Source organism: Lonchura striata, chromosome 21 (genome assembly GCF_050655825.1).
Source record: "Lonchura striata isolate lonStrDom1 chromosome 21, ASM5065582v1, whole genome shotgun sequence".
NCBI lineage: Eukaryota > Metazoa > Chordata > Aves > Passeriformes > Estrildidae > Lonchura > Lonchura striata.
The window spans coordinates 8,629,478-8,649,857 of record NC_140723.1 but is presented as its reverse complement, the minus strand read 5'-3'; the positions used below and the strand labels follow the sequence as shown (position 1 = coordinate 8,649,857).

Here is a 20,380-nt window from a genome sequence, read left to right as displayed (position 1 = left end):
GAAACCGGGGAGCGCGGGGCCGGAAACACGCCCGGGAAACCGGGGAACGCGGGGCCCGAAACACCCGGGGAACCGGGGAGCGCGGGGCCCGAAACACGACCGGGGAACCGGGGAACGCGGGGCCGGAAACACCCGGGAAACCGGGGAACGCGGGGCCGGAAACACCCGGGAAACCGGGGAGCGCGGGGCCGGAAACACCCGGGAAACCGGGGAGCGCGGGGCCCCGAAACACCCGGGAAACCGGGAACGCGGGGCCCCGAAACACCCGGGGAGCCGGGGAGCGCGGGGCCCCGAAACACCCGGGGAACGCGGGGCCCCGAAACACAACCGGGGAACCGGGGAGCGCGGGGCCCCGAAACACGCCCGGGGAACGCGGAGCCGCGGCCCCGGGACGGGAGGAAACGGGGAGGGAGAGGAGCAGGGAATGGGCAGGGAATAGGGAGGGAGAGGGGCAGGGAACGGGGAGGGAATGGGGAGGGAGAGGGGCTCGGAGTGGGGCAGGGAATGAGGAGGGAATAGGGAGAAAGAGGGGCAGGGAAGAGGGAGGGAATGGGCAAGGAGAGGGGCTCGGAGTGGGGCCGGGAATGGGGCTAGGATTGAGCATGGAGTGGGACAGGGAACGGGCATGGAGTGGGGTAGGGAATGGGGCTAGGAATGGGCAGAGGAGAGGCCATGGAGTGGGGCAGGGAATGGGGCATGGATGGGGCAGGGAGTGGGCATGGAGGGGGACAGGGAACAGGGCATGGAGTGGAGCAGGGAGTGGGTGTGGAAACGGGCATGGAGACGGGCAGGGTGCAGGGCATGGGAGTGAGATGGGAAATGGGGCATAGAGCAATGGAGCAGGTGTGGAGTGCAGTATGAACAGGGGACATGGAGTGGGGCATCAAGCAGGGCACGGAATGGGTCATGGAGCGGGGCACAGAGCAGGGTTCAGCCAAGGTAAAGCCTTGTGCAATGCAGGGCATGGATGCCACAGCCAGGAGTGCTTTGGCATGGAGCATGCCAGTGCCCTGGGAACAGCCAGGCACAGCCCAGTGTGTGGAATCACCAAATGACAGAATCACAGGCTGGTTTGGGCTGCAGGGGACCTCAAAGCCCACCTTGTTCCACCCCTGCCATGGGCAGAGACACCTTCCACTCTCCCAGCTTGCTCCAAGCCCCATCCAAACCTGGTTTCCAGGGTTGGGGCAGCCACAGCTGCTCTGAGCACCCTGTGCCAGAATCCCTCCCTCCCCTGCTGCCCGTGCTGTGGCATCAGCCCCACAGCTGAGGCACATCCAGCCTCTCATCCACCAGCACCTCCAAGTCCTTCCCAGCAGGAGTGGTCTCCATCCTCCAGCCAATGCAGGTACTGAGGGGCTGCCCTGACCAGCACCCTGCACTCGGCTTTGTTGAACCTCATGAGGTTCCCAGGGCACATCCAGCACCCCCAGCCCTGCCTGGGCTGCAGGACAGCCCCGGGACCCCACTCCCTGTTTTCATCACTCGCTACAACTGCAGGAGATAAACCAGAACTGCTTTTATTTCACTTGGGCATGGCAGAAATGCTCAGCCCAGTGCTGGTTGGGAAATGTAATTAATTAATTTATCACTGTATTATACATCAATGTATGATCAACAAATGGCATTACCCTGGAGACATAAAACTCTCCAGAAGTCCCCAAAAACTCCCTGCCCTCTTCTTCACCCCAAACAGAATAAAAGTAAAACAAGCTGGGGAGAAAGGAGCAAAGGACATGGTCAGTGCAATAACCATCCTGTTCCAGCAATCCACCTAATCTGGATTGGGTCACTTCTGGCGCTGATGGACCTTTTCCTTCTTGCTTTCACTTCTTTTTAGAGCTGAAGAATCCAGCACTTTCCCAAGCAATTATTTTGCATTATTCAGGAGTGGTTTCTGTACCAAAGCCTGTTTGAGTTCTGCATCAAACCCATGTCCTCCCTTGCCTACAGGGATGTCTGGATGCTTTTTTTACTAGTAACAGGGAATTTCTATTATTTGATTTTGCCATTTCCTCGGGGCAAGGTGGAGCTGGAGTCTGTGAATCAACACTGAATTAGAAGATGATCCAGAGGAACAGGCAACTTAACAGTATAAACACGTTTTCCATTGTGTTGTTCCCAAAAAATTGCTTACAGGCTGAGAGAGTCAGGGAAAACCATTGTTCCCTGTACCTAAGGGCAAAGGCTGGTGATGGCCACTCTGCTCAGACCTTCTTCAGGTCCTCAGGGCCAAAGGAGAGTGGCAGCAGCTCCTCCAGCCTCTTGACAATGTAGGTGCCATCTGCTTTGGTCAGGTAGACATCCCAGTCTGTGCCAAACTGGAGGAGGAGAAAGAAGAGCCTGATGAGGGGGAAGAAGGAGGGAAGAACCTGCATTTCTTCCCCAAATTAATAATATACTCCTTTTTATTCAGGTTCACAGGGAGCATCCCCCTCTATTGCATGTATTTTGGGTTGGCTTAGCAGCATTACCTCCCCCAGAGGATATTCTGGGCTCAGATCCTGTGTTTTTACCCCACCAGCGTGAGCCCCAGTGCCTCTGAACCTGCTGAATCTGACATATTAACAACCCAAAAATGGGCAGTGGGTGCTGGGATTCCTGTGGAGGAGGGATACAAGAGCCGGATAGGATCTCTGGGAAACTCAGCTTTTGCAGGAAAACCCCCATTTTCATGCTTGCCAGAGCAAGGGCTCAAGGGCAAAACTCTGCACCTGGAAGGCAAGCTAATGAACACCCAACCCAGGGCTGGAATCTCCCTCTGCCAGCAGGTAATGAAATTTGAGGAGCCTGGAGCCAGCCCTGGAGCTGAGGATGGGGCGTTGCACCCTCCTTGGTACCTCCAGGTGTTTCAGGGGGAGATGCCTGGGGTCAGGGGATGGTGTCTGGGATCAGGGAATGAGCCATGGAGCCCCACACGAGCTGTCACCTCTCTCATCACTTGTCTGCAGGCGCCACAGGGTGTGATGAAGTGGTCCCCCATGTCACTGCCAAAGGAGAAGGGCACAGCATTCAGTCCTGCGGTCAGAGGAGGGAAGAACACCTGCAGAAGACCCTCACGCCCCAAAAAATACAGAGCCACAACAGATTTGCCCCCCAATTCCACCAAAAACAGCATGCAAAAACTTTATTTGCCTCCCCATAAGATGGGGCTGCTGCAAAAGAAGCTGTCCCTGAGGAGCAGCAGGGGTTCTGCTGCTGGTTGCCCATCCCATCCCTCGCCACTCCAGCTCTCACCTGGCGATGGCCATGGCCTTGAAGCTGGTGTGCCCCTCAGAGATGGCTTTTTGGATGGCAGCACGCTCGGCGCACATCCCCAGGCTGTAGCAGGCATTCTCCACGTTGCACCCTGCAGGGACAGCCCCGGCATCAGCCACCTCAAACCCCACCAGCTCCTTTCTTCTCAGGGAATTGACAAAGAAAAGCCATTTGCCCTGCTTCCCCTATTTATTTTCCCATCCGCTGTGATCTTTGGCTCGCTCCGGGATGGCGGCTGCCAAGAGGCAGCGGGGAAGGACACACAGCACCAGCACCCTGGGGTGACCCCGCTGCACCCTCATACATGACCCAAGGCTTGCTGGGGGCTCCCCAAAATCCCCGGGGGGCTCAGATCCCCATCTTACCCGAGAAGATCTCCCCGCCGGCGGTGAGCAGTGCAGCTCCCACCGGGAACTGGCTGTAGGGGCAATAGGCGCAGTTTTTGGCCTCCCGGCTGCGGCGCAGCAGGAGCTGGAGATGGTCACCCTGCGGCTGGCCGGGGGGGACAGCAGGGATCGGGTGCTGCCCGCCTCCCTCCATTCCTGCAGCCGCCTGCCCTGCCCGCTGACGCCGCGGTTAAATATTTCCTCGCCTGGAAAATAGGCTGGCCGGGACGCCGGGATAACGCCCCGGCACGCAGCTGAACTCCGGGAAGCATCCTCAGGGACAGCCCTGGCCCCAAAAGCACCGTCTTCAGGGATTCCCACATCCTCTCTCTGCCTGCTGCCTCATTCTTTCCAATTTCTCTTGTTTTCGTTATTTACTTCCTCCTTTCTCTGTCCCAGCAGAGCTTTTTTCCGCCGCCATCCCACCCCTCCTCAGTTCAAAACTGGTTTTGTGGCTCCACAGGAAAATGTCCTTAAATCATTCCTTGGGGGAAGGAACAACAGCTCCTGATCAGTGAGATCAAAAGAAATAAATTAAATTATTGAAAGCATACAAAGTATACAGAAATATATTTTTATCATAAAAAATAATATTTCCCAGGTCTTCTAACTACAGTCAACAGGGGAAACTGGCTGAAGACACAAGTGGTCAAAAGCCCAATTTCAGATGCCCTCATGCTGGAGCCCAAATTCAGTTTGGCCGGTGCTTCCAGGGGAATCAGCCCACACAAGGAAAGGGCTCCAGGGTGATCATCAAATTGTTTTTTAATTAAAGATTTCTCTATTTTTCCCCTTGCCCAAGGAGCTTCCTGCTCCATTTTCTAGCTGCAAGAATGGTTGTCACAGCCTCCAGGGATTTATCACTGAGATTTTTGTCCAATTTGTTGGATTTTGGGAGGATTTTGACCTTACCTGCTGGTTTTGCCAGCAAATCTTGCTGCTGGGTCGCTGCTGAGGAGCCACAACAGACTGGGAAGCAGTATCCAAATTTTGAGTGGCTTCTGAAGGGGCTGAAACTCCAGGAGCTGAAATAAAGTATGGGACAGTGAGATCACCACAGGCATCTCAAGAACCCAAATCTAGGATGCTGAGATCGGTATTGTCCAAGGGATACCCAGGAAACCCATCTCCCACACACTGCCAGGGTGCTTGTTCATTCTGGAACCCAGCAAGCACAGTTCACTACTTGCCAGGGCAGTGAGTGAGAGGAGGGACTGGCAGCCCTGAACCAGCCCACAACCCTTTTTCACAGCTTTCAAGTGCAAATCCAGGTTGTTTCCCCCTATATACCCCAAAATCTGGGAGAAAAAAAGGAAAACCAGTCCTAGGGCAACTTGTGGGTGGCACTGTGGGGTCAAACCAGTGTAGAGGGACACCACAGGCCCCCTCCCCCCCTGACCCAAATAATGTGGGATCTGTAAATAAAGAAGCTTTCAGGGTGGGTCCACACCTGCCCTCTCAATATGAACACCAAGCAAATAAACACAGTCCTCACCTCAAGTCAACGAGGGCAAGAATAAAAATTATGAGGGCAAGAATAGAAATTACTAAAGACAGAGGCTATCATGGATAGAAATCTTCCTCATTAGCACTAATTCCCTAATTGCCATCTCCCCAAAACCATACAAGCACTGGGAGCAAACCACACAGCCCATGTTTGCATCAAAAAAGATGAAAACCAGACAAATCCATGCATTTTTTATTATTTTGGCTGCAAAAACCTTCAAGGCTGTCGAGGCCGCGGCAGTGAGAGAGTGGGGCTGGTGCTGTCTGCCTGTGAAGCTGCTATTTTAAGGTTGTATTTGCTTCACTCAAACTGCAGAAAATCTGGGAAGCTGCTAGGAAATGGCTTCCCGTTTCCCTGCAACACCCCACTCTGTTTTTCTTCCCCAAGTAGACTAAAAGTGGGGGCACATGGTGTTATTTTACCCCTTTCTCCACCTCATTTTTCAATCCCAAGGCAAACAGAGCATCCCCAAGCCCAGGGGTCTCCCTGCTTTACATCCAGATGGTAAGAAAAAAAAAAAAATAAGGTGGAACTCAGGGTTTGAGCCAAAGGCACTGAATCCTGGAGCAGCCTCAGACTCCACTGCAGGGCTGAAACCTTGCAAAACCTCCCCAAAAATTCCCCCCGAGCTGTGCCATGGGGAAACAACATTCAATTTCTCCTGGAGAACAGCTGTCTTAGGGGGTTGGCCAGAGATAAAAGCAACAGGTTAAAAGCCAGCTCAGCCCAAAAGGAGAGGAGCAGCAAGGAGGTCTGATTGGCTTGGAAATAACAGGAGCAAAAGGGAGGTCTGGAAGAAAAAATGCCAGCAAACCTGCAGGATCTGCAAATCCTGGCACACACCCTTGTGGAACGTACTGCTTTGGGGGGAAAACCCCACCTTTTTGTCATTCCAGTGTCAGAAGCCATCATCTGACCCTCCCAAAATCAACCCCCCAGCCGGGTGGGAAATCAGGGAATTTCCTCTCACGCCGGTGGGTGTCGGCACCGGGGGTCTGGCGGCTGCATGGGGATGGGGGCTTGATTCCCCCCGGCTTCCAATCCCTGCCGGGGCACGCAGCGAGCGCGCACGGAGCCGGCGGGGGCCGCTCACCGGCGGGGGTTTCTCACCGGCGGGGGCCGATCAGCGTCGGTGACCGCTCACCGGCGGAGGTTTCTCACCGGCGGGGGCCGCTCACCGGCGGGGTCCGTTCAGCTTTGGGGGCCGTTCACCGGCGGGGGCCGTTCAGACCAGCGGGGTCCGTTCACCGGCGGGGGCCGTTCACCGGCGGGGGCCGATCAGCGTTGGTGACCGCTCACCGGCGGGGGCCGTTCACCGGCGGGGGCTGTTCAGCTTTGGGGGCCGTTCACCGGCGGAGGTTTCTCACCGGCGGGGGCCGCTCACCGGCGGGGTCCGTTCAGCTTTGGGGGCCGTTCACCGGCGGGGGCCGTTCACCGGCGGGGGCCGTTCAGACCAGCGGGGTCCGTTCACCGGCGGGGGCCGATCAGCGTTGGTGACCGCTCACCGGCGGGGGCCGTTCACCGGCGGGGGTCTCTCACCGGCGGGGGCCGCTCACCGGCGGGGGCTGTTCAGCTTTGGGGTCCGTTCAGCTTTGGGGTCCGTTCAGCTTTGGGGTCCGTTCAGCTTTGGGGGCCGTTCAGCTTTGGGGGCCGTTCAGCTTTGGGGTCCGTTCAGCTTTGGGGGCCGTTCACCGGCGGGGGCCGTTCACCGGCGGGGGCCGATCAGCGTTGGTGACCGCTCACCGGCGGGGGCCGATCAGCGTTGGTGACCGCTCACCGGCGGGGGTCTCTCACCGGCGGGGGCCGCTCACCGGCGGCTCCCCGCGTGCTCGAGGAGGTGGAGCAGCCCACGGAGAGCCGCGTCCCCGCAGCCGCCGCCGCCGCTCCCGCAGCATCAGGCGCAGGCGGCACCCGGAACGCGGCGGCTCCACGGCTCCGCATCCTCCGTGGGCAGCCGGATCGGGAACGGGGCCGCGTCCCGCCGCCGGGGTAGGGGACGACACCCCCTGCGCGGGGGGTGCGGGGACACCCCCCAAACCGGCTTCGGGGCTTGGGGGGGTGGTCCCGCTGCTTGCGAGCGAGGCCGGCACTGGCGGAGCGGAGCGGAGCGGAGATGCTGCCCTGGCGCCGGAGCAAGTTCGTGCTGGTGGAAAATGAACGTAAGTGCAAAGGCAAGAGCCTGGGGCCGGGGCTGAGCTACGCGGCGCTGCTGGCCGGCTTCCTCCGCTCCTGCCCGGACCTGCTGCCCCAGTGCCCGCTGGAGCGCCTGGGCAGCGTCTTCCGCGGGAAGCGCCAGAAAGTGGAGCTGAACAAGGAGGACCCGACGTACACGGTGAGGTACCTGGGCAACGCCGTCACCCTGCACGCCAAGGGCGAGGGCTGCACCGAGGAGGCGGTGGGCAAGATCTGGGCCAAGAGCGAGGCGGGCGCCGGCGGGGCCAAGATGACGCTGACGCTGGGCCCCCACGGCATCCGCATGACGCCCTGCGAGAAGGGGGCCCGCCGGCCGGGCCACGCGTACCTGCTGCACCGCATCACCTACTGCGCCGCCGACCGCCGGCACCCCAAGGTGTTCGCCTGGGTGTACCGGCACCAGGTGAAGAACAAGGCGGTGGTGCTGCGCTGCCACGCCGTGCTGGTCTCCAAGGCCGACAAGGCGCGCGCCATGGCCCTGCTGCTCTACCAGACCTCGGCCTCCGCCTTCAACGAGTTCAAGCGCCTCAAGAGACAGAGCGATTTCCGCCACGTGCAGCAGCAGCTCCTGGGCGACGCCATCGTGCCCTTGGTGCCCCTCCGCAGGCTGCTCAACGCCAAGTGTCCCTACCGCCCGCCGGCCGAGCGCGCCCGCTGCGCCCCTCGGCTCAGCTCCATCCTGGAGGAGGAGGAGGAGGAGGCCTTCGGCGCCGGCACGGCCCTGGGGGACGCCGAGCGAGCGGCCGTGCTGCGGCTGGCCAGCGACATGAGGGGCTGCAGCCTGCGCGGGCCCCGCGCCGCCGTGTGCTGAGCCCGCGGCACCGGGCCCCGCGCCGCCCGCCCTGCGCCCCGGCCGCGGCTGGGCCCTCCTGGGGCACCGCTCCGGACAAGACAGCAGCTCCGTTCGCGGCGAGACCCACGGCGGGGGTGGGCTTGCACCCCGGGGAGCCCCCCGGCCCCGCACATGAACCTGCTCTCGTGCCTCCTCCGCAGCGGCCATAATAAAAAAGTGAATGTGTGTTTTCTGCGGTGTGACGGCGCCTGTGTCTTGCCCGGAGCCTGGCGGACGGCGGAGTTAAGCTCGGCTCTGAGGCAGTTTGGGGGGTTTATATTGCATTCACCCCCCGAAAGGCCAGCCAAGGAGGGGGGCTGCAGGGCCACAGTGCTTTCCTGCCGCACCGAGGGCGGGGAGAGCTGCTCTGCGTAGCCATGGCAACTTGATTTTTTAAATCTAGAGCCGGGGGGGCGGCTGTGCCGCCCACGTCGGGGAGCAGTGATGGGGTTTTGGCCCCTCGGACCCCACTGGAGAGCAGAACTTGCCTGCACCACCCGGCCACTCCAAATCAGCACCAAGGGCCTGAAGATCAATAATTTACAAAACATTTCTATTTTTTTCTTCCCATTTTGCTGCTTTCCCAGAATAAGCGATGGTAAGGAAATGGTGGGGGGTGGGAATTGGGGTAGGGGGGGTTTGTGTCCCCACCAGCAGGGATCTGCCACCCTGCCATGGCCCTTTGTGGGGCGTGGGAAAAGGACTCTGCAAAGTGGGGCTGGGGGCTGCGTCCTGAGGCTGAGTACTCGCACTGGGGGGGCGGGACGTGGTGCTGCTGCCCCCCAGCCCAGTGAGGGGTTGTAACCCCTTCCCCGAGGGGCTATAGGGCTGGGATTTGGGGAGATATCCCCCCCCAGGCCAGTGAGGGGTTGTAACCCCTTCCCCAAGGGGCTATAGGGCTGGGATTTGGGGAGATATCCCCCCCAGGCCAGGGAGGGGTTGCAACCCCTTCCCCAAGGGGCTATAGGGCTGGGATTTGGGGAGATATCCCCTCCTAGCCACGAGGGGACAGGCTTTGGTCTGACCACTGCCCCCACAAACTTATCAGAAGGGTGAGATTCGGGCTGCCCCCACCCTCTAGTAGGGGGGTACGGGGGATGCTCTCCGCCCACACCGGTGGCATTAGGATTTGGGGCCAGCTGCCAAGATCCTAAGGGATGGCTGCGATTTGGGGATGCTGGTAAGGCTGGAGTTTGATCCCCCCACAAGACCCCAGGGTGGGGGTGGGGTTAAAGGGGTGGGGAGGCTGCGACCTGTCCCGTAAACTCCCAGGGGTGGGATTCACTCCCCAGAGCCCCGCGGGGCCGGGATCCGGCCCCACTCCGTGCGGGGCGGCCGCAGTCCGGCTCTGCCCCCCGACCTGGCGGTCCGCCCGTCTCCATGGCGGCGCCGCGGCTGCCGGAGCGCCGCTCTGACGTCATCGCCGCGCGCCGGGCGGTTGCCGTGGTAACGGCGCGAGGCGGCCATGGAGGGCAGCGGGCGGCCCTCGGCCGCGCAGGCCGTGCTGCTGACCGCCAGCACCGCCCTCACCGCCCTGCTCTACTCCATCTACCGCCAGAAGGCCCGCGTGGCCAGCGGGCTCGAGGTGGGTGTGAGGGGTGCGACGGGGGAATGCGTTTGCCCGGGCGCCGAGCCGCGGCCTGGTCGCGCCGGCTGAGCCGCGGCCTGTGTTTGTTCCCCGCAGGGCGCCAGGAAGGTGCGGCTGGACGGGGACCTGCGCGCCCTGCTGCTGGAGGCGCCCGGACGCTGCGTGCCCTATGCGGTCATAGAAGGTAGGGTCGTCTACAAACACCGGAGGCTTATGTCCAAAAAGGAGACGGAGGAGTCCTGTGACTTTATTCAAATCAAGGGAGAGGTCATGGGCATTTCCCATGGGGTCTCTCAGGTTACTAGAGGATGCAGCCTCCTTTTTATTGTCATTTCTCTCTCTCTTTCTGTATTGGCTGAGGCATTTGAAAGGTACAGACTTCCTGAAATGCCTGATACCTAAGTCCCCCTTCTAATGTATAACCTCACCCCACTTTCCTTTTCCTTGGGTCAGTCCGTGGAATTCCTGTGGCATTTATGGTTCTTCCTATTCTTTCTTTTATCTCTCAGTATCTAGTTTTATCTACCAGCAGACCCACAGTTTGTTTGTAAAGACAAATCCCACATTTCTTTCAAACAGGACCCAAAGCAGTGTCCCAAATGGAGGAGGGGGGGCACATCCTGCCCCACAGCTGCTCCTCACTGGGGGATTTCATCCCCAGCTCCTCCTCCTGTGCCCATCAGGTCATCTCCCCCCTGCCAAGCAGCCACAGACTCCTGACAGCAGAAAATGTGGGCTCTCAGCCCTTTTGTCTCCATCTTAGAATTCTAGAATGAAAGAAGCCTTAAAAGTTGAAAGAGACCTTAAAGCTCATCCAGTGCCACCCCCTGCCAAGGGCAGCCACACTTTCCACTGTCCCAGGCTGCTCCAAGCCCCGTCCAACCTGACCTTGGGCACTGCCAGGGATCCAGGGGCAGCCACAGCTGCTCTGGGCACCTGTGCCAGGGCCTGCCCAGCCTCACAGGAAGGAAAGGATTTCTTCCTAGCAGCCCATTGAAGCCATTCCCCATGGTCCTGTCACTCCCAGCCCTCGTCCAGGGTTTGTTCAGTCAGCCCTCACCTGGCCTTGGGCTCCGTTGCAGGTGTGGTGCGGTCGGTGAAGGACACCCTGAGCAGTCAGTTTGTGGAGAACTGCAAGGGCGTGGTTCAGAGGCTGACACTGCAGGAGCACAAGATGGTGTGGAACAGAACCACCCACCTCTGGTATGTGCCTGTGGTGCCCTTGGGGGGTCTGTCACCCTGAAACGACCTCAGACATGGCCAGAGTGACCAAGTGCCTCAAAGCTGAGTCTCAAAGTAGCCCCCACAGTGACAGCTGCCATAATGGGGGCTTGGCTGATTTTAGAGCTGGATTTGGCTGATTTTAGAGGGGCTGGAGGAGAAGAGCACATCGAGTAACCCACCACGAGCTGAACACTGATCAGCCCCACCTTGTTACCCCACCAGAGGATGGTGTTTCCAAAAAATACCCACTTGCAGAACAGAAATTAATTGGATTTGGGCAATCCATACACCCAGAGGTCATAGAGCTGCTGAAGCAGAGCCCAGTGATGCAGTTTGATAAGCATTTGGCAACACCAAACTGGGATGTGTGACACGTGGTGCTTCTCCTCACAGGATGGTTTTTGGCAGCTGGGAATGCCACAGGCAGGTGAGGAAGAAGTAGGTGGGGATGGGGAAAGCCCCCACTACTTGTGGAGCACTGAGATGGGGGTGGAATGGCCTCGTGCACACCTGGACAGTGCCATGAGGGGAAAGGTGTTCTCCAGAGGCCCCCATCAAAGAAGCTCCACTCAGGCATGTCCCATCTGGCAGTCCCCAAACCCAGCAGGTGATCCCAGGCAGTGTTTCCCACCAGGGGCAGTCATTCACTTCCCCCCTGCTCCCTCCCCAGGAACGACTACGAGAAGATCATCCACCAGAGAACCAACACCACCCCCTTTGACCTGGTCCCTGCCGAGGACGGTGCTGGCGTCACCGTCCGGGTGATGAAGCCTCTGGAGGCTGCTGAGCTCAGCCTGGAGACGGTGTACGAGAAATTCCACCCGTCTGTCCAGTCCTTCACCGACGTCATCGGCCACTACATCAGCGGGGAGCGCCCCAAGGGCATCCAGGAGACCGAGCAGATGCTGAAGGTGGGCACGGCCCTGACCGGCGTGGGAGAGCTGGTCCTGGACAACGCCACCATCAAGCTGCAGCCCCCAAAGCAGGGCATGCCCTACTACCTGAGCTCCCTGGATTTCGAGTCCTTGCTGCAGAAGCAAGAGTCCGGCGCGCGCTTTTGGAAGATCCTGACGGTGGTGTCGGGCTTTGCCACGTGCGCCGTGCTGTTCTTCCTGCTGCGGAAGCAGTACCGGCAGCACCGGGAGCGGCAGCGCCTCCGGCAGATGCAGGAGGAGTTCCGGCTGGCCCAGGAGCGCCTGACGAACACCGAGGGGGGGGAGGTGCTCAAGAACGCCTGCGTGGTCTGCTTGAGCAGCACCAAATCCTGCGTTTTCCTGGAGTGTGGCCACGTCTGCTCCTGCCACGAGTGCTACCAGGCTCTTCCCAATCCCAAAAAGTGCCCAATCTGCAGGCAGGGCATCACCAGGGTGGTTCCCTTGTACAACAGTTAATTTTTTGTGGTTCCCCGGGGGGAGACTTTGGATTTAAAGCTGCCACTGGCAAAGCGGTTTTGTCGCCTCACTGCTTGGGTGGTGGGTTTTGGGGAAGGGGAGGGAGCTTGAGGGAGTGGGTGCTTCACCAGGGGGGCAGAGCTGAGTCTGAAAAGGTGACTCTGCAGCTGATCAGGGCTCACGCTATAATCTGGGGGTGATTTTGAGAGATGATTCCTTGCAAAGGGTGAGGTGCCTGGGGCAAGATGCAGCTTGAAGCTCTTCCGTTAAGGTTTGGACTTGCAAGGTTTGTGTCATGCTTACAGAGCCTGCAGCCCCTTACCCAGCTGATAAAAACATGGGGAAAACAGAAATAAAATGTATTAAGGGTTCTGGGAGGCTGCAGAATTCCTGTGAGGCTTCCAGAGGGCTGTGAGGCCTAACGGAGCAGGAGGGGCTGTCGGAGAGCTCGTACCAGGGGTGTGAACACAGGTAATTCTGTGAGCCCCCCAAAATGGCTTTGTCACACCAGGATGTGAGGATGGGGATGTGAGAATGCTGTGGCTGATGGCTGGGCTTGGCTTGGCTTGGCTTGGGATAGCAAATGGAGTGTGAAGTAATAAAACAGGATGAAAAGTGTGTCTGTGTTGGATTATTTCCATGAGAGTGGTGAGGTTTGTCCTCCCTGAGGTGGACATGGTGAGCCTGGATCGTCCTGAGCCATGATGGAGGTTGGCTGAGGGGGAGGAACCTGTCCCCCCTGCACTGGACATGACAGTCACTGCTGAACCCTCATGACACAGGTGGTGCCAAACCCCCAAACTGACACAAAAAAGGAAAATTCCTTTCCCTGACATTCCTATTTTGTCATAAATCCCATATGCACCCAAGAGGGTTAATGGACCCAAAGTGCTGCTGCAATTAACATTTCCTTCAGAGGACAATTAGATAAACATTCCTGGGGAATGAGGGAGCCTCAAGTAAGAGCAGCTGAAAACCCCAGGGCTGAGGCAACCCCTGGGCACCGCTGCTCCAGGCAGAACCATCCAAATCCCCCGGGCACATTTAAAAAGAAACATTCCCATCGACTGGCATTGAAAAACCCCTGAATTTACAGTGAAAATGATGGGTTGTTTCCTCATTAAACATTAACCAGAGCAGCCGGGCAGTGTCCGAAGGCCATCGTGGCTGTGAGTCCCAAATCCACGGCGTGGTTTTGAGGAGCAGCAGGTCCCTGGTTATTCCAGTGCCGGGAAAGGGCCGCGTCCCACCAGCTGTAGATGGCGGTGGCTGCCTGCAGGGCGAGGCAGCCGCAAACCCATCCCAGAGGGAACAGCTGAAACACAGCTCAAAAAGCCACACCGCAGCCCCAAAACCCAGCAGACAGACTGAAACGACAGAATCCCATCTGTTGGAAAGGTGTCCCCCCTCCTCAGGGGAACCACCACCCCAAAAAGCCTCACCCCCTCACTGGGGGCAGCGGGGCGGTCAGACCCCTCAGACCAGTGCAGGACACAGCCTCTAGCCTCGGTGTTCTGGCCAGGAATGGAGCATCAGGCAAAGCCTAAAAATACACCTTGGAGGGGCTGTGCTTCCCCGTTACCCCTCGCCTCCTGTTTCCAGGCTTTCCCTGTGAAACCTCGGGCGTAGCCGCAACCTTATGTAAGGAGCTGTCAGCTCGGGGGCGGGCGGGAGTGCAGGGGGAGAGGGGCTCGTGCAGCTCTGGGGGCTGAGGATCGCAGCAAACGAGGGCTCTGGAGATGGGAGCAGCCCCAGGACACTGCACCCCAGCCCTGGTACCACCAGGCACCCCGTCCTTCCTTTCTGCCTGGCCCCAAAATGAGCCAGGCTCCCGATTCCAGGGAAATCCGGTAACTCAGCCTTGCAGGTTCTTTGCTGCCGTTGCTACTGTCCTCCTGCTCTGCTTTTTGGGAGATGCACCACAGATGCCTGAACACCCAGCATAGCTGTGGTCTGTCTCAAAATGTTATCCCCAACCTTCCCATCACTCACTTTGCCAGGCAGTAACCCCAGTGACCCACGCTGCTGCTGCGGTGACTGCACAGAAAACCCCATGGGAAGCTCCCAGTGACTCAGAAGTCCTCCTGCAGTGCCCCGAAGGCTCCTGCAGGGACGGCTCCTGGGGCCCACAGCCAAGCACACCCAGTTCCCCCACGCTGCAGCCCCCACAGAGCGCCAGAGCCCCCCATGGCTCATTTCTGCTGGGTGTGCAGGGCAGTGGGGCTGTGCCCAGGCTTCCTGGGAGCTGGCACTGGGCTCCCCGGGGCTGTGGAGGGCTTAGTTCCAGGCTTTCCAGGAGTGGCCTACTCCGAGCTCCCTAAATGTGTCTGCGGGGTAGTCTAGGCTCCCCAGATGCGGCTGTGGGGCAGCTCTGGGCTCCCCAAAAGTGCTGTGGGGCCGCCTAAGGTCTCCGAGGGCCCTTGCAGGGCAGCTCCGGACTCCCCAGGGATGCTGAGGGGCAGGCTGGGGAATCCTGAGGATGAAGCGGGGCAGCTCCGGGCCCCGCAGGGTGTCTGCTAGGCAGCTCTGGGATCTCCGGGGGTGCTGTGGGACAGCCCGGGGATGCTCCGGGACAGCTCCGTGCTCCGCGGGGAGGCGACGGGGCAGGCCCGGGCTCCTTGAGGATGCTCCGCGCTCCCCGGGCACGCTGCGGGGCAGGCGGCGGGGCAGTCCCGGGGATCCCCGGGGTGCGGGCTCAGCCCGCGGGGCGGCGCCGCCGCCGGTGCCGGGGGCCGAGCTGGTCCCGCCCCGCCCCGCCCGGTCCCGCCTCCCGCTCCTCTATCGCCGCCGCCGCCGGAGCCGCCGCCGCAGCCGCGGAGCCGCGAGCAGCGCCGGCCGCGCCGGGATGTGACGGGGCGGCCGCCCCGCGCCCGCTGCGCCGCTGCCCCGGGCCCGCGGGCCCCGCGCCCCGGGAGGCTGTCGGGGGGCGGCGGCGGCGGCGGGTCCCCCCCCGCCGCCCCCATGTCGGAGGGGCCGCCCTACGGCGAGGGGCAGCTGGCGGGGGACGCGGCCGTGGGGCAGCTGCCCTTCCCCGTTCGCCTCCGCGGCGGCGACGGGCTCCTGGCCGGCGGGCAGGGCAAGCGGCCGCCCAAGCTGGGGCAGATCGGCCGCAGCAAGAGAGGTGGGTGCCGGAGGGACCGGGGCGCACCGGGGGCTGCCCGGGATGCGGGACACGGCCCCGGGGGTGCGGCGGGTATCCCGCGGGGTGTTGGGCATCGCGTATCGCGGACCTTCCCCGGGGACGCGGGACACCGGGAGCCATCCTCAGGGACGGGGCATGATGACCGGGCTCCCTGAGGATGTCGGGCGTCGCGTCCCGAGGACCTTCTCCAGGGATGCGGGGCACTGGGGCCGTCCCCAGGGACAGGGTATGGTGCGCCGGGCTCCCTGAGGGATGTTGGGCGTCGTGTTCCGTGGATCTTCCTCACGGATGGGGCATCAAGCTCCTTTCGGGGATGCAGGGCACCGGGAAGGTCCCCGGGGACGTGGCACGATGCACCAGACTCCCTGCAGGATGTCGGCATCACGTCCCAAGGACTGTCAACGGGTGTGGGGTAGCCGGGACCTTCCCTGGGGACAGGACATTGCGCCCTGGGTACTTCACCGGGTACAGGGCAGCAGGGACCTTCCTTAGGGACAGGGGACATTCCCTGGGGACCACCTGCAGGGCACAGAGGTGAGGGGACCTTCCTTGGGGACACGTCCTTTGCCAAGCGTCCCCAGGGACAGGGCAGCAGCGTCGGGGCGATCCCGGGAACGCTCCCTGGGGACGGGGCACGGCGCACCGGGCACCCTGCGGCGTGTCGGGCACCGTGTCGCTTTGCCAGCAGCCACCCCGGGGATGTGGGACCCCTCCAACCCCCCCCAGGGTGACCTTGGGCGGGGGGAGCACGGCGGCAGCAAAAAATTCATCGCGCTTCTGTTTCTTTCTGCTTTCTAGTGGTTATTGAAGATGACAGAATTGATGATGTGCTGCAAAACCTCTCCGAAAAGGCCCCTCCCGGTGTTTAAAGCCTCCCTGGGGACGCTGGGCTGAGGCCCGGGGTGGGGTCGGTTTACCATGGCACAGGTGATCGGCAGAAAATAACCCCGAGACCGCAGCGAGCGCCGAGCGCCGTCCGCGCCCCGCGGCTCCGCGGCTCGTCCTGCCCTGCCCGGCGGAGACGCGCGGAGGGGAGGGCGGCGAGCGAGCCCGAGCCCAGCCACCGATTCAAAAATGATAGAAAATAAAATATCTCTATGTAATCGGGAAAATAGTCACCTGCTTCAAACCCCCGCAGCCCGAGGGACGGACGGAGGAGTCACGCCGCGGCTCCGAGCTCCTCGGGATGCGTTTCTCGGGCTGCTGAACCTTGTGCCGCGCTAGATCGGGGGGTAAGAGGAAAGGGGGCAGCGGGAGATGGGGGAGTGGGGGGGAACAGCCCCTGGAGTCTCCCTCCGGCCAGGGTTGTTCCCAGCGGGCACCTTGTTTACATGATTTAATCTTGCAAAAATGAATCCGTGCACTTGGATGTACCACGCTATCCCCTTCTGTATGAGTTTCTTTTTTTTTTTTTTTTTTATGTTGATGTCTTTGGATGTTGGGAAATTATATAAAATAGATATATATATATATATATTTAATTTTAGTCACGTTTTAAGGTTCTTGAGGGGGAAAACCAAAACTTTTATAAAGGAAAGGCAAGAAGGAAGAATTGCTGGTTTATTTTTTAAAGCTTGTACTTCTTGGTTGCTGTGAGCAAAGGGACAGATTTTATATGTACAGGGGGTGGGGGGACGCTCAGCTTTTCTAACTACCATGCAGTCTGTAGTGTGGGTGATCTTGGTTTTTTTTTTCCTTATATTGTGGCAGTTTCCTCTCTTTAATAGACTGTATTAAAACATACATAAAAAAGAAATTATTTAATGTAATCACAAGAGTGCCAAACACTTGGAGATGCTGGAGGGCAGCGATTCCCTCCCCGAGACGAGCAGCACTCGGAGCTTTCTGCTCTTTCCAGGGCTCGGTCGATCTCTCGTGGGGTTTTCTCTGACTTCTCTTTTCTAATCTTTCTTTTTAACTATTTTGCATGACGTGCATAAAATCAAAAGGGGAAAAAAAAAAAAAAGCGGGGGAGGGGGGACAAAAAGCGCCTCTGGCGCCCGGGCTTGGTTCTTGTTTCTGTTTGCGATTGACTGACAGACCTCAAGGCAGGTTTTTCTTTCCTCCTTTTCTTAAATATTGTGTATGTTGCACTTTTATCCACTACACAGGGCTATTTCTGCAATGTCCGAATAAAAAGGAAAATGAAACAAAACGGAAAAAAAAATTATAAATGCGGATCTGCCGTGTTTTCCCATGGGCTGCCAGGGCCAAGCAGCATGAGCATCCGTCCCTGTTCCCCCAAATAATCCCAAAATAACTAAGGAAAACCTCCCCACTCTCTAGCACAGGCCCCTGTTCACACTGAATAACTAATTGTGATTCGTATTTATTTGTGGGATTTTTTGTTTGATGGGGAAATGCTTCAGGGGCACAAATTTAATGGAAAAATTCAACATTAGGTCCTGAGTGTGGCTGTTGGGAATAGGGAATTAAAAGTGGCTTCCCCTTCTCTGATGGGGAAAGCTGTGGAAAATGGGCATTTTCCTTCCAGTATTGCCTCCCTTCTCCCCAAAACCCAAATCCTGGTGTTAAAAAAGGCCATTTTCCCTTCTGCCCACACCACCGAGGGCACGAGCCAACCTTTGTGCCCGGGGAACAAGGACGCAATCACGGATGGGAAACAGGTCCAGGGGTGGGATTTTATTGCAAAGAAAATCATATATTGCAATAAAAGCAGGATGCTGCAGAGCTGGGATTTGTACAGCATGACCTGGGGGGCAGATGGATTAATTTGGGGTGGCACAGGGAGCTGGGGTGTGAAGGCTGCACAATGTTCCCATCCCCACCACCTTTGCTATTTATTGCTCCATTTTTAACCCACACAGTCTCTCCCACATCCAGGATATGATGAGGAGCTTTGTTAAATTGCTCCCTTGAAAAATCCTGAATTATTTTCAAATTTTCCCCGGCAAGTTCGGCTCCGAGGTCGTGGCTGTGTGGGTTGGACACATTGCACACAGTTTTGGATTTCCTGTGCTGGGGAACCTTCTGCGCCTCCAAACCATGAGATGGCCCCCAGAAGGGAGTTTTTTTCTCCCAAATGAATGGGGTTTGCCCCAGTCAGCATCTGGGGGTGAGCCCAGGGCTCTGGGAGAGCAGAAATAGCCAGAGAGGAGCCAAGCATCCCACATGTGCCAAGGACACGGCGCCTGGGAGCTCGTTAGACACAAAACCATGGGCTGGGTGCAGCGCTGGGGTAATTAAGTTACCAAAAACCTCCTTTTTTTTTGTAAAAACCTCATCTATGGGTCTGCCAAACAGAATTTCCCACTTTGTTCTATACATCAAAGACCTCTGAGCACTTAAACCACGCCGAAACCCAGGCCCATCTATGGGTGATCCAAGGATGGGGCACAGGCACATCCCCAGGATCCTCCCAAAAACACCTGGATGCCCGGGAGAGGCCGGTGATGATCCAGAGAAAGCCTGAGACCGGAGGGGGAAGGGAGGCTGAAAGAAGAGGAGGTTCTGCTAAATTATGAACCGCTCTTTTATATGCATCTTTCATGCAGGGCCCATCAATAATGGAGCAGGAGAGCCCGGCGGGATCGCGTGCGGGAGGATGCGGGATGGAGGGGCGGGGAGAGAGGGATTCACCCGGAATGGGGGGGAAGATGCGCCCAAGAGACCGAGCCGGGCATCCCGCACGGCCAGGAGATGGTATTCTGAAGGAGGATTTAAGGATTAAGCTGGCCCCGGGGCAGGAGTTTATTGCATACATTATTTAACAGATGGCCCAACGCAGGCGGCCGCTGCCTACGGTCTCCCCGGTGACCTTGGCTGGGAGATGCCGGAGCCGGGAAGGGAGCCTGGTGCCACCACCACGCTCCGGTTACAGGGATCAGAGGGGAAAAAAAAACCCAACCAAACCCCAGAAGCCAGCACTCAGCAGCTCCAGAGCCAAATCCCCATGGAAACTGCAAAAATCCCCACCCAACCCTGCCCATATGGGCTGCTTGTTTTGGCAGGGGTGGGGAGAAATAGGAGGAAAAAAATAAAATGTATAGAAAAGAGCCATTTGCAGGTTTATTTACCGGAGGAAACTTGGCACCTTTGGAAGAGCAGGGTGCCGGAGGGACGAGTGAGGTGCAAAGGTCCCCTGGACACCCAGAGCACTTGTGAAATCCCACTCCCATGCCCAAACAAGGCTCTAATCCCATTTTCCCAGGGATTTTGCTGTTGGGGAAAGGTGCTAACACAGCTGCTCCTGCAGCAAAGCCAACCCTGACCTCTTGCACTCAGAACCAGGGCGTATCTTCATTCACCTCTAAAGCTGCTGGTGTTCCACAGGCTTTGAGGCATCAGCCCCTGACACGAATCCTGGGGGGCTCAGAGCAATGTTCAACGACTCTGGGGCTGCATCAGTTCTCCACCACTCATTTCCACATCACCTAGGCAGTAACTCAGAAAAAGAAACCAAAATTGAGGGCAGTGTGTTGCAGCCAGGGCAGAGCGGAGCGGGGGGAGTGGGTGAGTCCCCCGAAGCTCTTCCCAAAAGGACGCCCATGAAGCAACTGCCCAAAATAAATAGTCTCTCTTTTTTCTTTTTTTTTTCCTTTCCCCTCCTCCATCAAAACTAGGGCATGTTAAACTAGGCCAACACTCCTAAAGTAATTTATTTATCATAGGGGGGAGAGAGGAGGGACAGCATGGGCTGCAGAAGGGGATGCTCCATCCTGCCCCCAAATGCTGTGGGTTTGGGGAATAAAATGGGTCAGTTCTTCCCTCTTCCCTTGTTGAAAAGTCACAATTACTCAGAAGGAAGCAGCTTTAGTGACCTTTGGTGGAGAAGACACAAACCCAGTCATTTTAATGGAATCAAACCCTTTTTGATCCGTTGGCTCAACTGTTTTCAC

The 20,380-nt window shown here is 58.5% G+C and overlaps 4 protein-coding genes and 1 long non-coding RNA gene across 7 annotated transcripts; 3 read left to right on the top strand and 2 right to left on the bottom strand.

Moving 5' to 3' along the window:
• Window positions 1-1,499: 1,499 nt before the first annotated feature.
• Window positions 1,500-4,089, bottom strand: CDA (cytidine deaminase). Of its 2 annotated transcripts, none has more exons than XM_031506618.3 (4): window positions 3,624-4,089; window positions 3,238-3,349; window positions 2,930-2,987; window positions 1,500-2,321 (listed from the first exon to the last, which is right to left on the bottom strand). In XM_031506618.3, exons 1-4 carry the CDS (start codon window positions 3,796-3,798, stop codon window positions 2,208-2,210), a joined length of 459 nt encoding a protein of 152 aa, XP_031362478.3. In that variant the 5' UTR covers window positions 3,799-4,089; the 3' UTR covers window positions 1,500-2,207. The 2 variants fall into 2 exon arrangements, with proteins under 2 accessions (XP_031362478.3, XP_085415173.1); XM_085559047.1 differs by having other exon boundaries at window positions 2,193-2,321; window positions 2,841-2,987; window positions 3,624-3,945.
• A 42-nt stretch (window positions 4,090-4,131) lies between these two features.
• On the bottom strand, window positions 4,132-6,395 carry LOC146765682 (uncharacterized). Its single transcript, XR_014949821.1, has 3 exons — window positions 6,262-6,395; window positions 4,557-4,669; window positions 4,132-4,151 (listed from the first exon to the last, which is right to left on the bottom strand). It is a non-coding gene; the product is annotated as an uncharacterized LOC146765682 (long non-coding RNA).
• Window positions 6,396-7,116: 721 nt separating this feature from the next.
• Window positions 7,117-8,362, top strand: FAM43B (family with sequence similarity 43 member B). Its single transcript, XM_021533766.3, has one exon. The coding sequence runs from the start codon at window positions 7,265-7,267 to the stop codon at window positions 8,153-8,155; it is 891 nt and encodes a 296-aa protein (XP_021389441.1). The 5' UTR covers window positions 7,117-7,264; the 3' UTR covers window positions 8,156-8,362.
• A 284-nt stretch (window positions 8,363-8,646) lies between these two features.
• Window positions 8,647-12,997, top strand: MUL1 (mitochondrial E3 ubiquitin protein ligase 1). Of its 2 annotated transcripts, none has more exons than XM_021533765.3 (4): window positions 8,647-8,774; window positions 9,861-9,948; window positions 10,847-10,967; window positions 11,659-12,997. In XM_021533765.3, the coding sequence occupies exons 1-4, from the start codon at window positions 8,772-8,774 to the stop codon at window positions 12,377-12,379; spliced, it is 933 nt and encodes a 310-aa protein (XP_021389440.1). In that variant the 5' UTR covers window positions 8,647-8,771; the 3' UTR covers window positions 12,380-12,997. The 2 variants fall into 2 exon arrangements, with proteins under 2 accessions (XP_021389440.1, XP_021389437.1); XM_021533762.3 differs by lacking the exon at window positions 8,647-8,774 and adding an exon at window positions 9,604-9,761.
• A 2,291-nt stretch (window positions 12,998-15,288) lies between these two features.
• CAMK2N1 (calcium/calmodulin dependent protein kinase II inhibitor 1) lies at window positions 15,289-16,624 on the top strand. The gene is made up of 2 exons (XM_021533767.3): window positions 15,289-15,500; window positions 16,320-16,624. Exons 1-2 carry the CDS (start codon window positions 15,341-15,343, stop codon window positions 16,388-16,390), a joined length of 231 nt encoding a protein of 76 aa, XP_021389442.1. The 5' UTR covers window positions 15,289-15,340; the 3' UTR covers window positions 16,391-16,624.
• The last annotated feature ends 3,756 nt before the right edge of the window (window positions 16,625-20,380 follow it).

Coding starts and splice junctions, on each gene's coding strand:
- FAM43B (XM_021533766.3), top strand. CDS start 7,265: ATGCTGCCCTGGCGCCGGAGCAAGTTCGTGCTGGTGGAAAATGAACGT.
- CDA (XM_031506618.3), bottom strand. CDS start 3,798: ATGGAGGGAGGCGGGCAGCACCCGATCCCTGCTGTCCCCCCCGGCCAG. Junction 3,350..3,623: donor CGGCGGGGAGATCTTCTCGG/GTAAGATGGGGA, acceptor CTGTCCCTGCAG/GGTGCAACGTGGAGAATGCC. Junction 2,322..2,929: donor GCAGACAAGTGATGAGAGAG/GTGACAGCTCGT, acceptor CTCCTCCTCCAG/TTTGGCACAGACTGGGATGT.
- CAMK2N1 (XM_021533767.3), top strand. CDS start 15,341: ATGTCGGAGGGGCCGCCCTACGGCGAGGGGCAGCTGGCGGGGGACGCG. Junction 15,501..16,319: donor GATCGGCCGCAGCAAGAGAG/GTGGGTGCCGGA, acceptor TCTGCTTTCTAG/TGGTTATTGAAGATGACAGA.
- MUL1 (XM_021533762.3), top strand. CDS start 9,642: ATGGAGGGCAGCGGGCGGCCCTCGGCCGCGCAGGCCGTGCTGCTGACC. Junction 9,762..9,860: donor GCGTGGCCAGCGGGCTCGAG/GTGGGTGTGAGG, acceptor TGTTCCCCGCAG/GGCGCCAGGAAGGTGCGGCT. Junction 10,968..11,658: donor AACAGAACCACCCACCTCTG/GTATGTGCCTGT, acceptor CTCCCTCCCCAG/GAACGACTACGAGAAGATCA.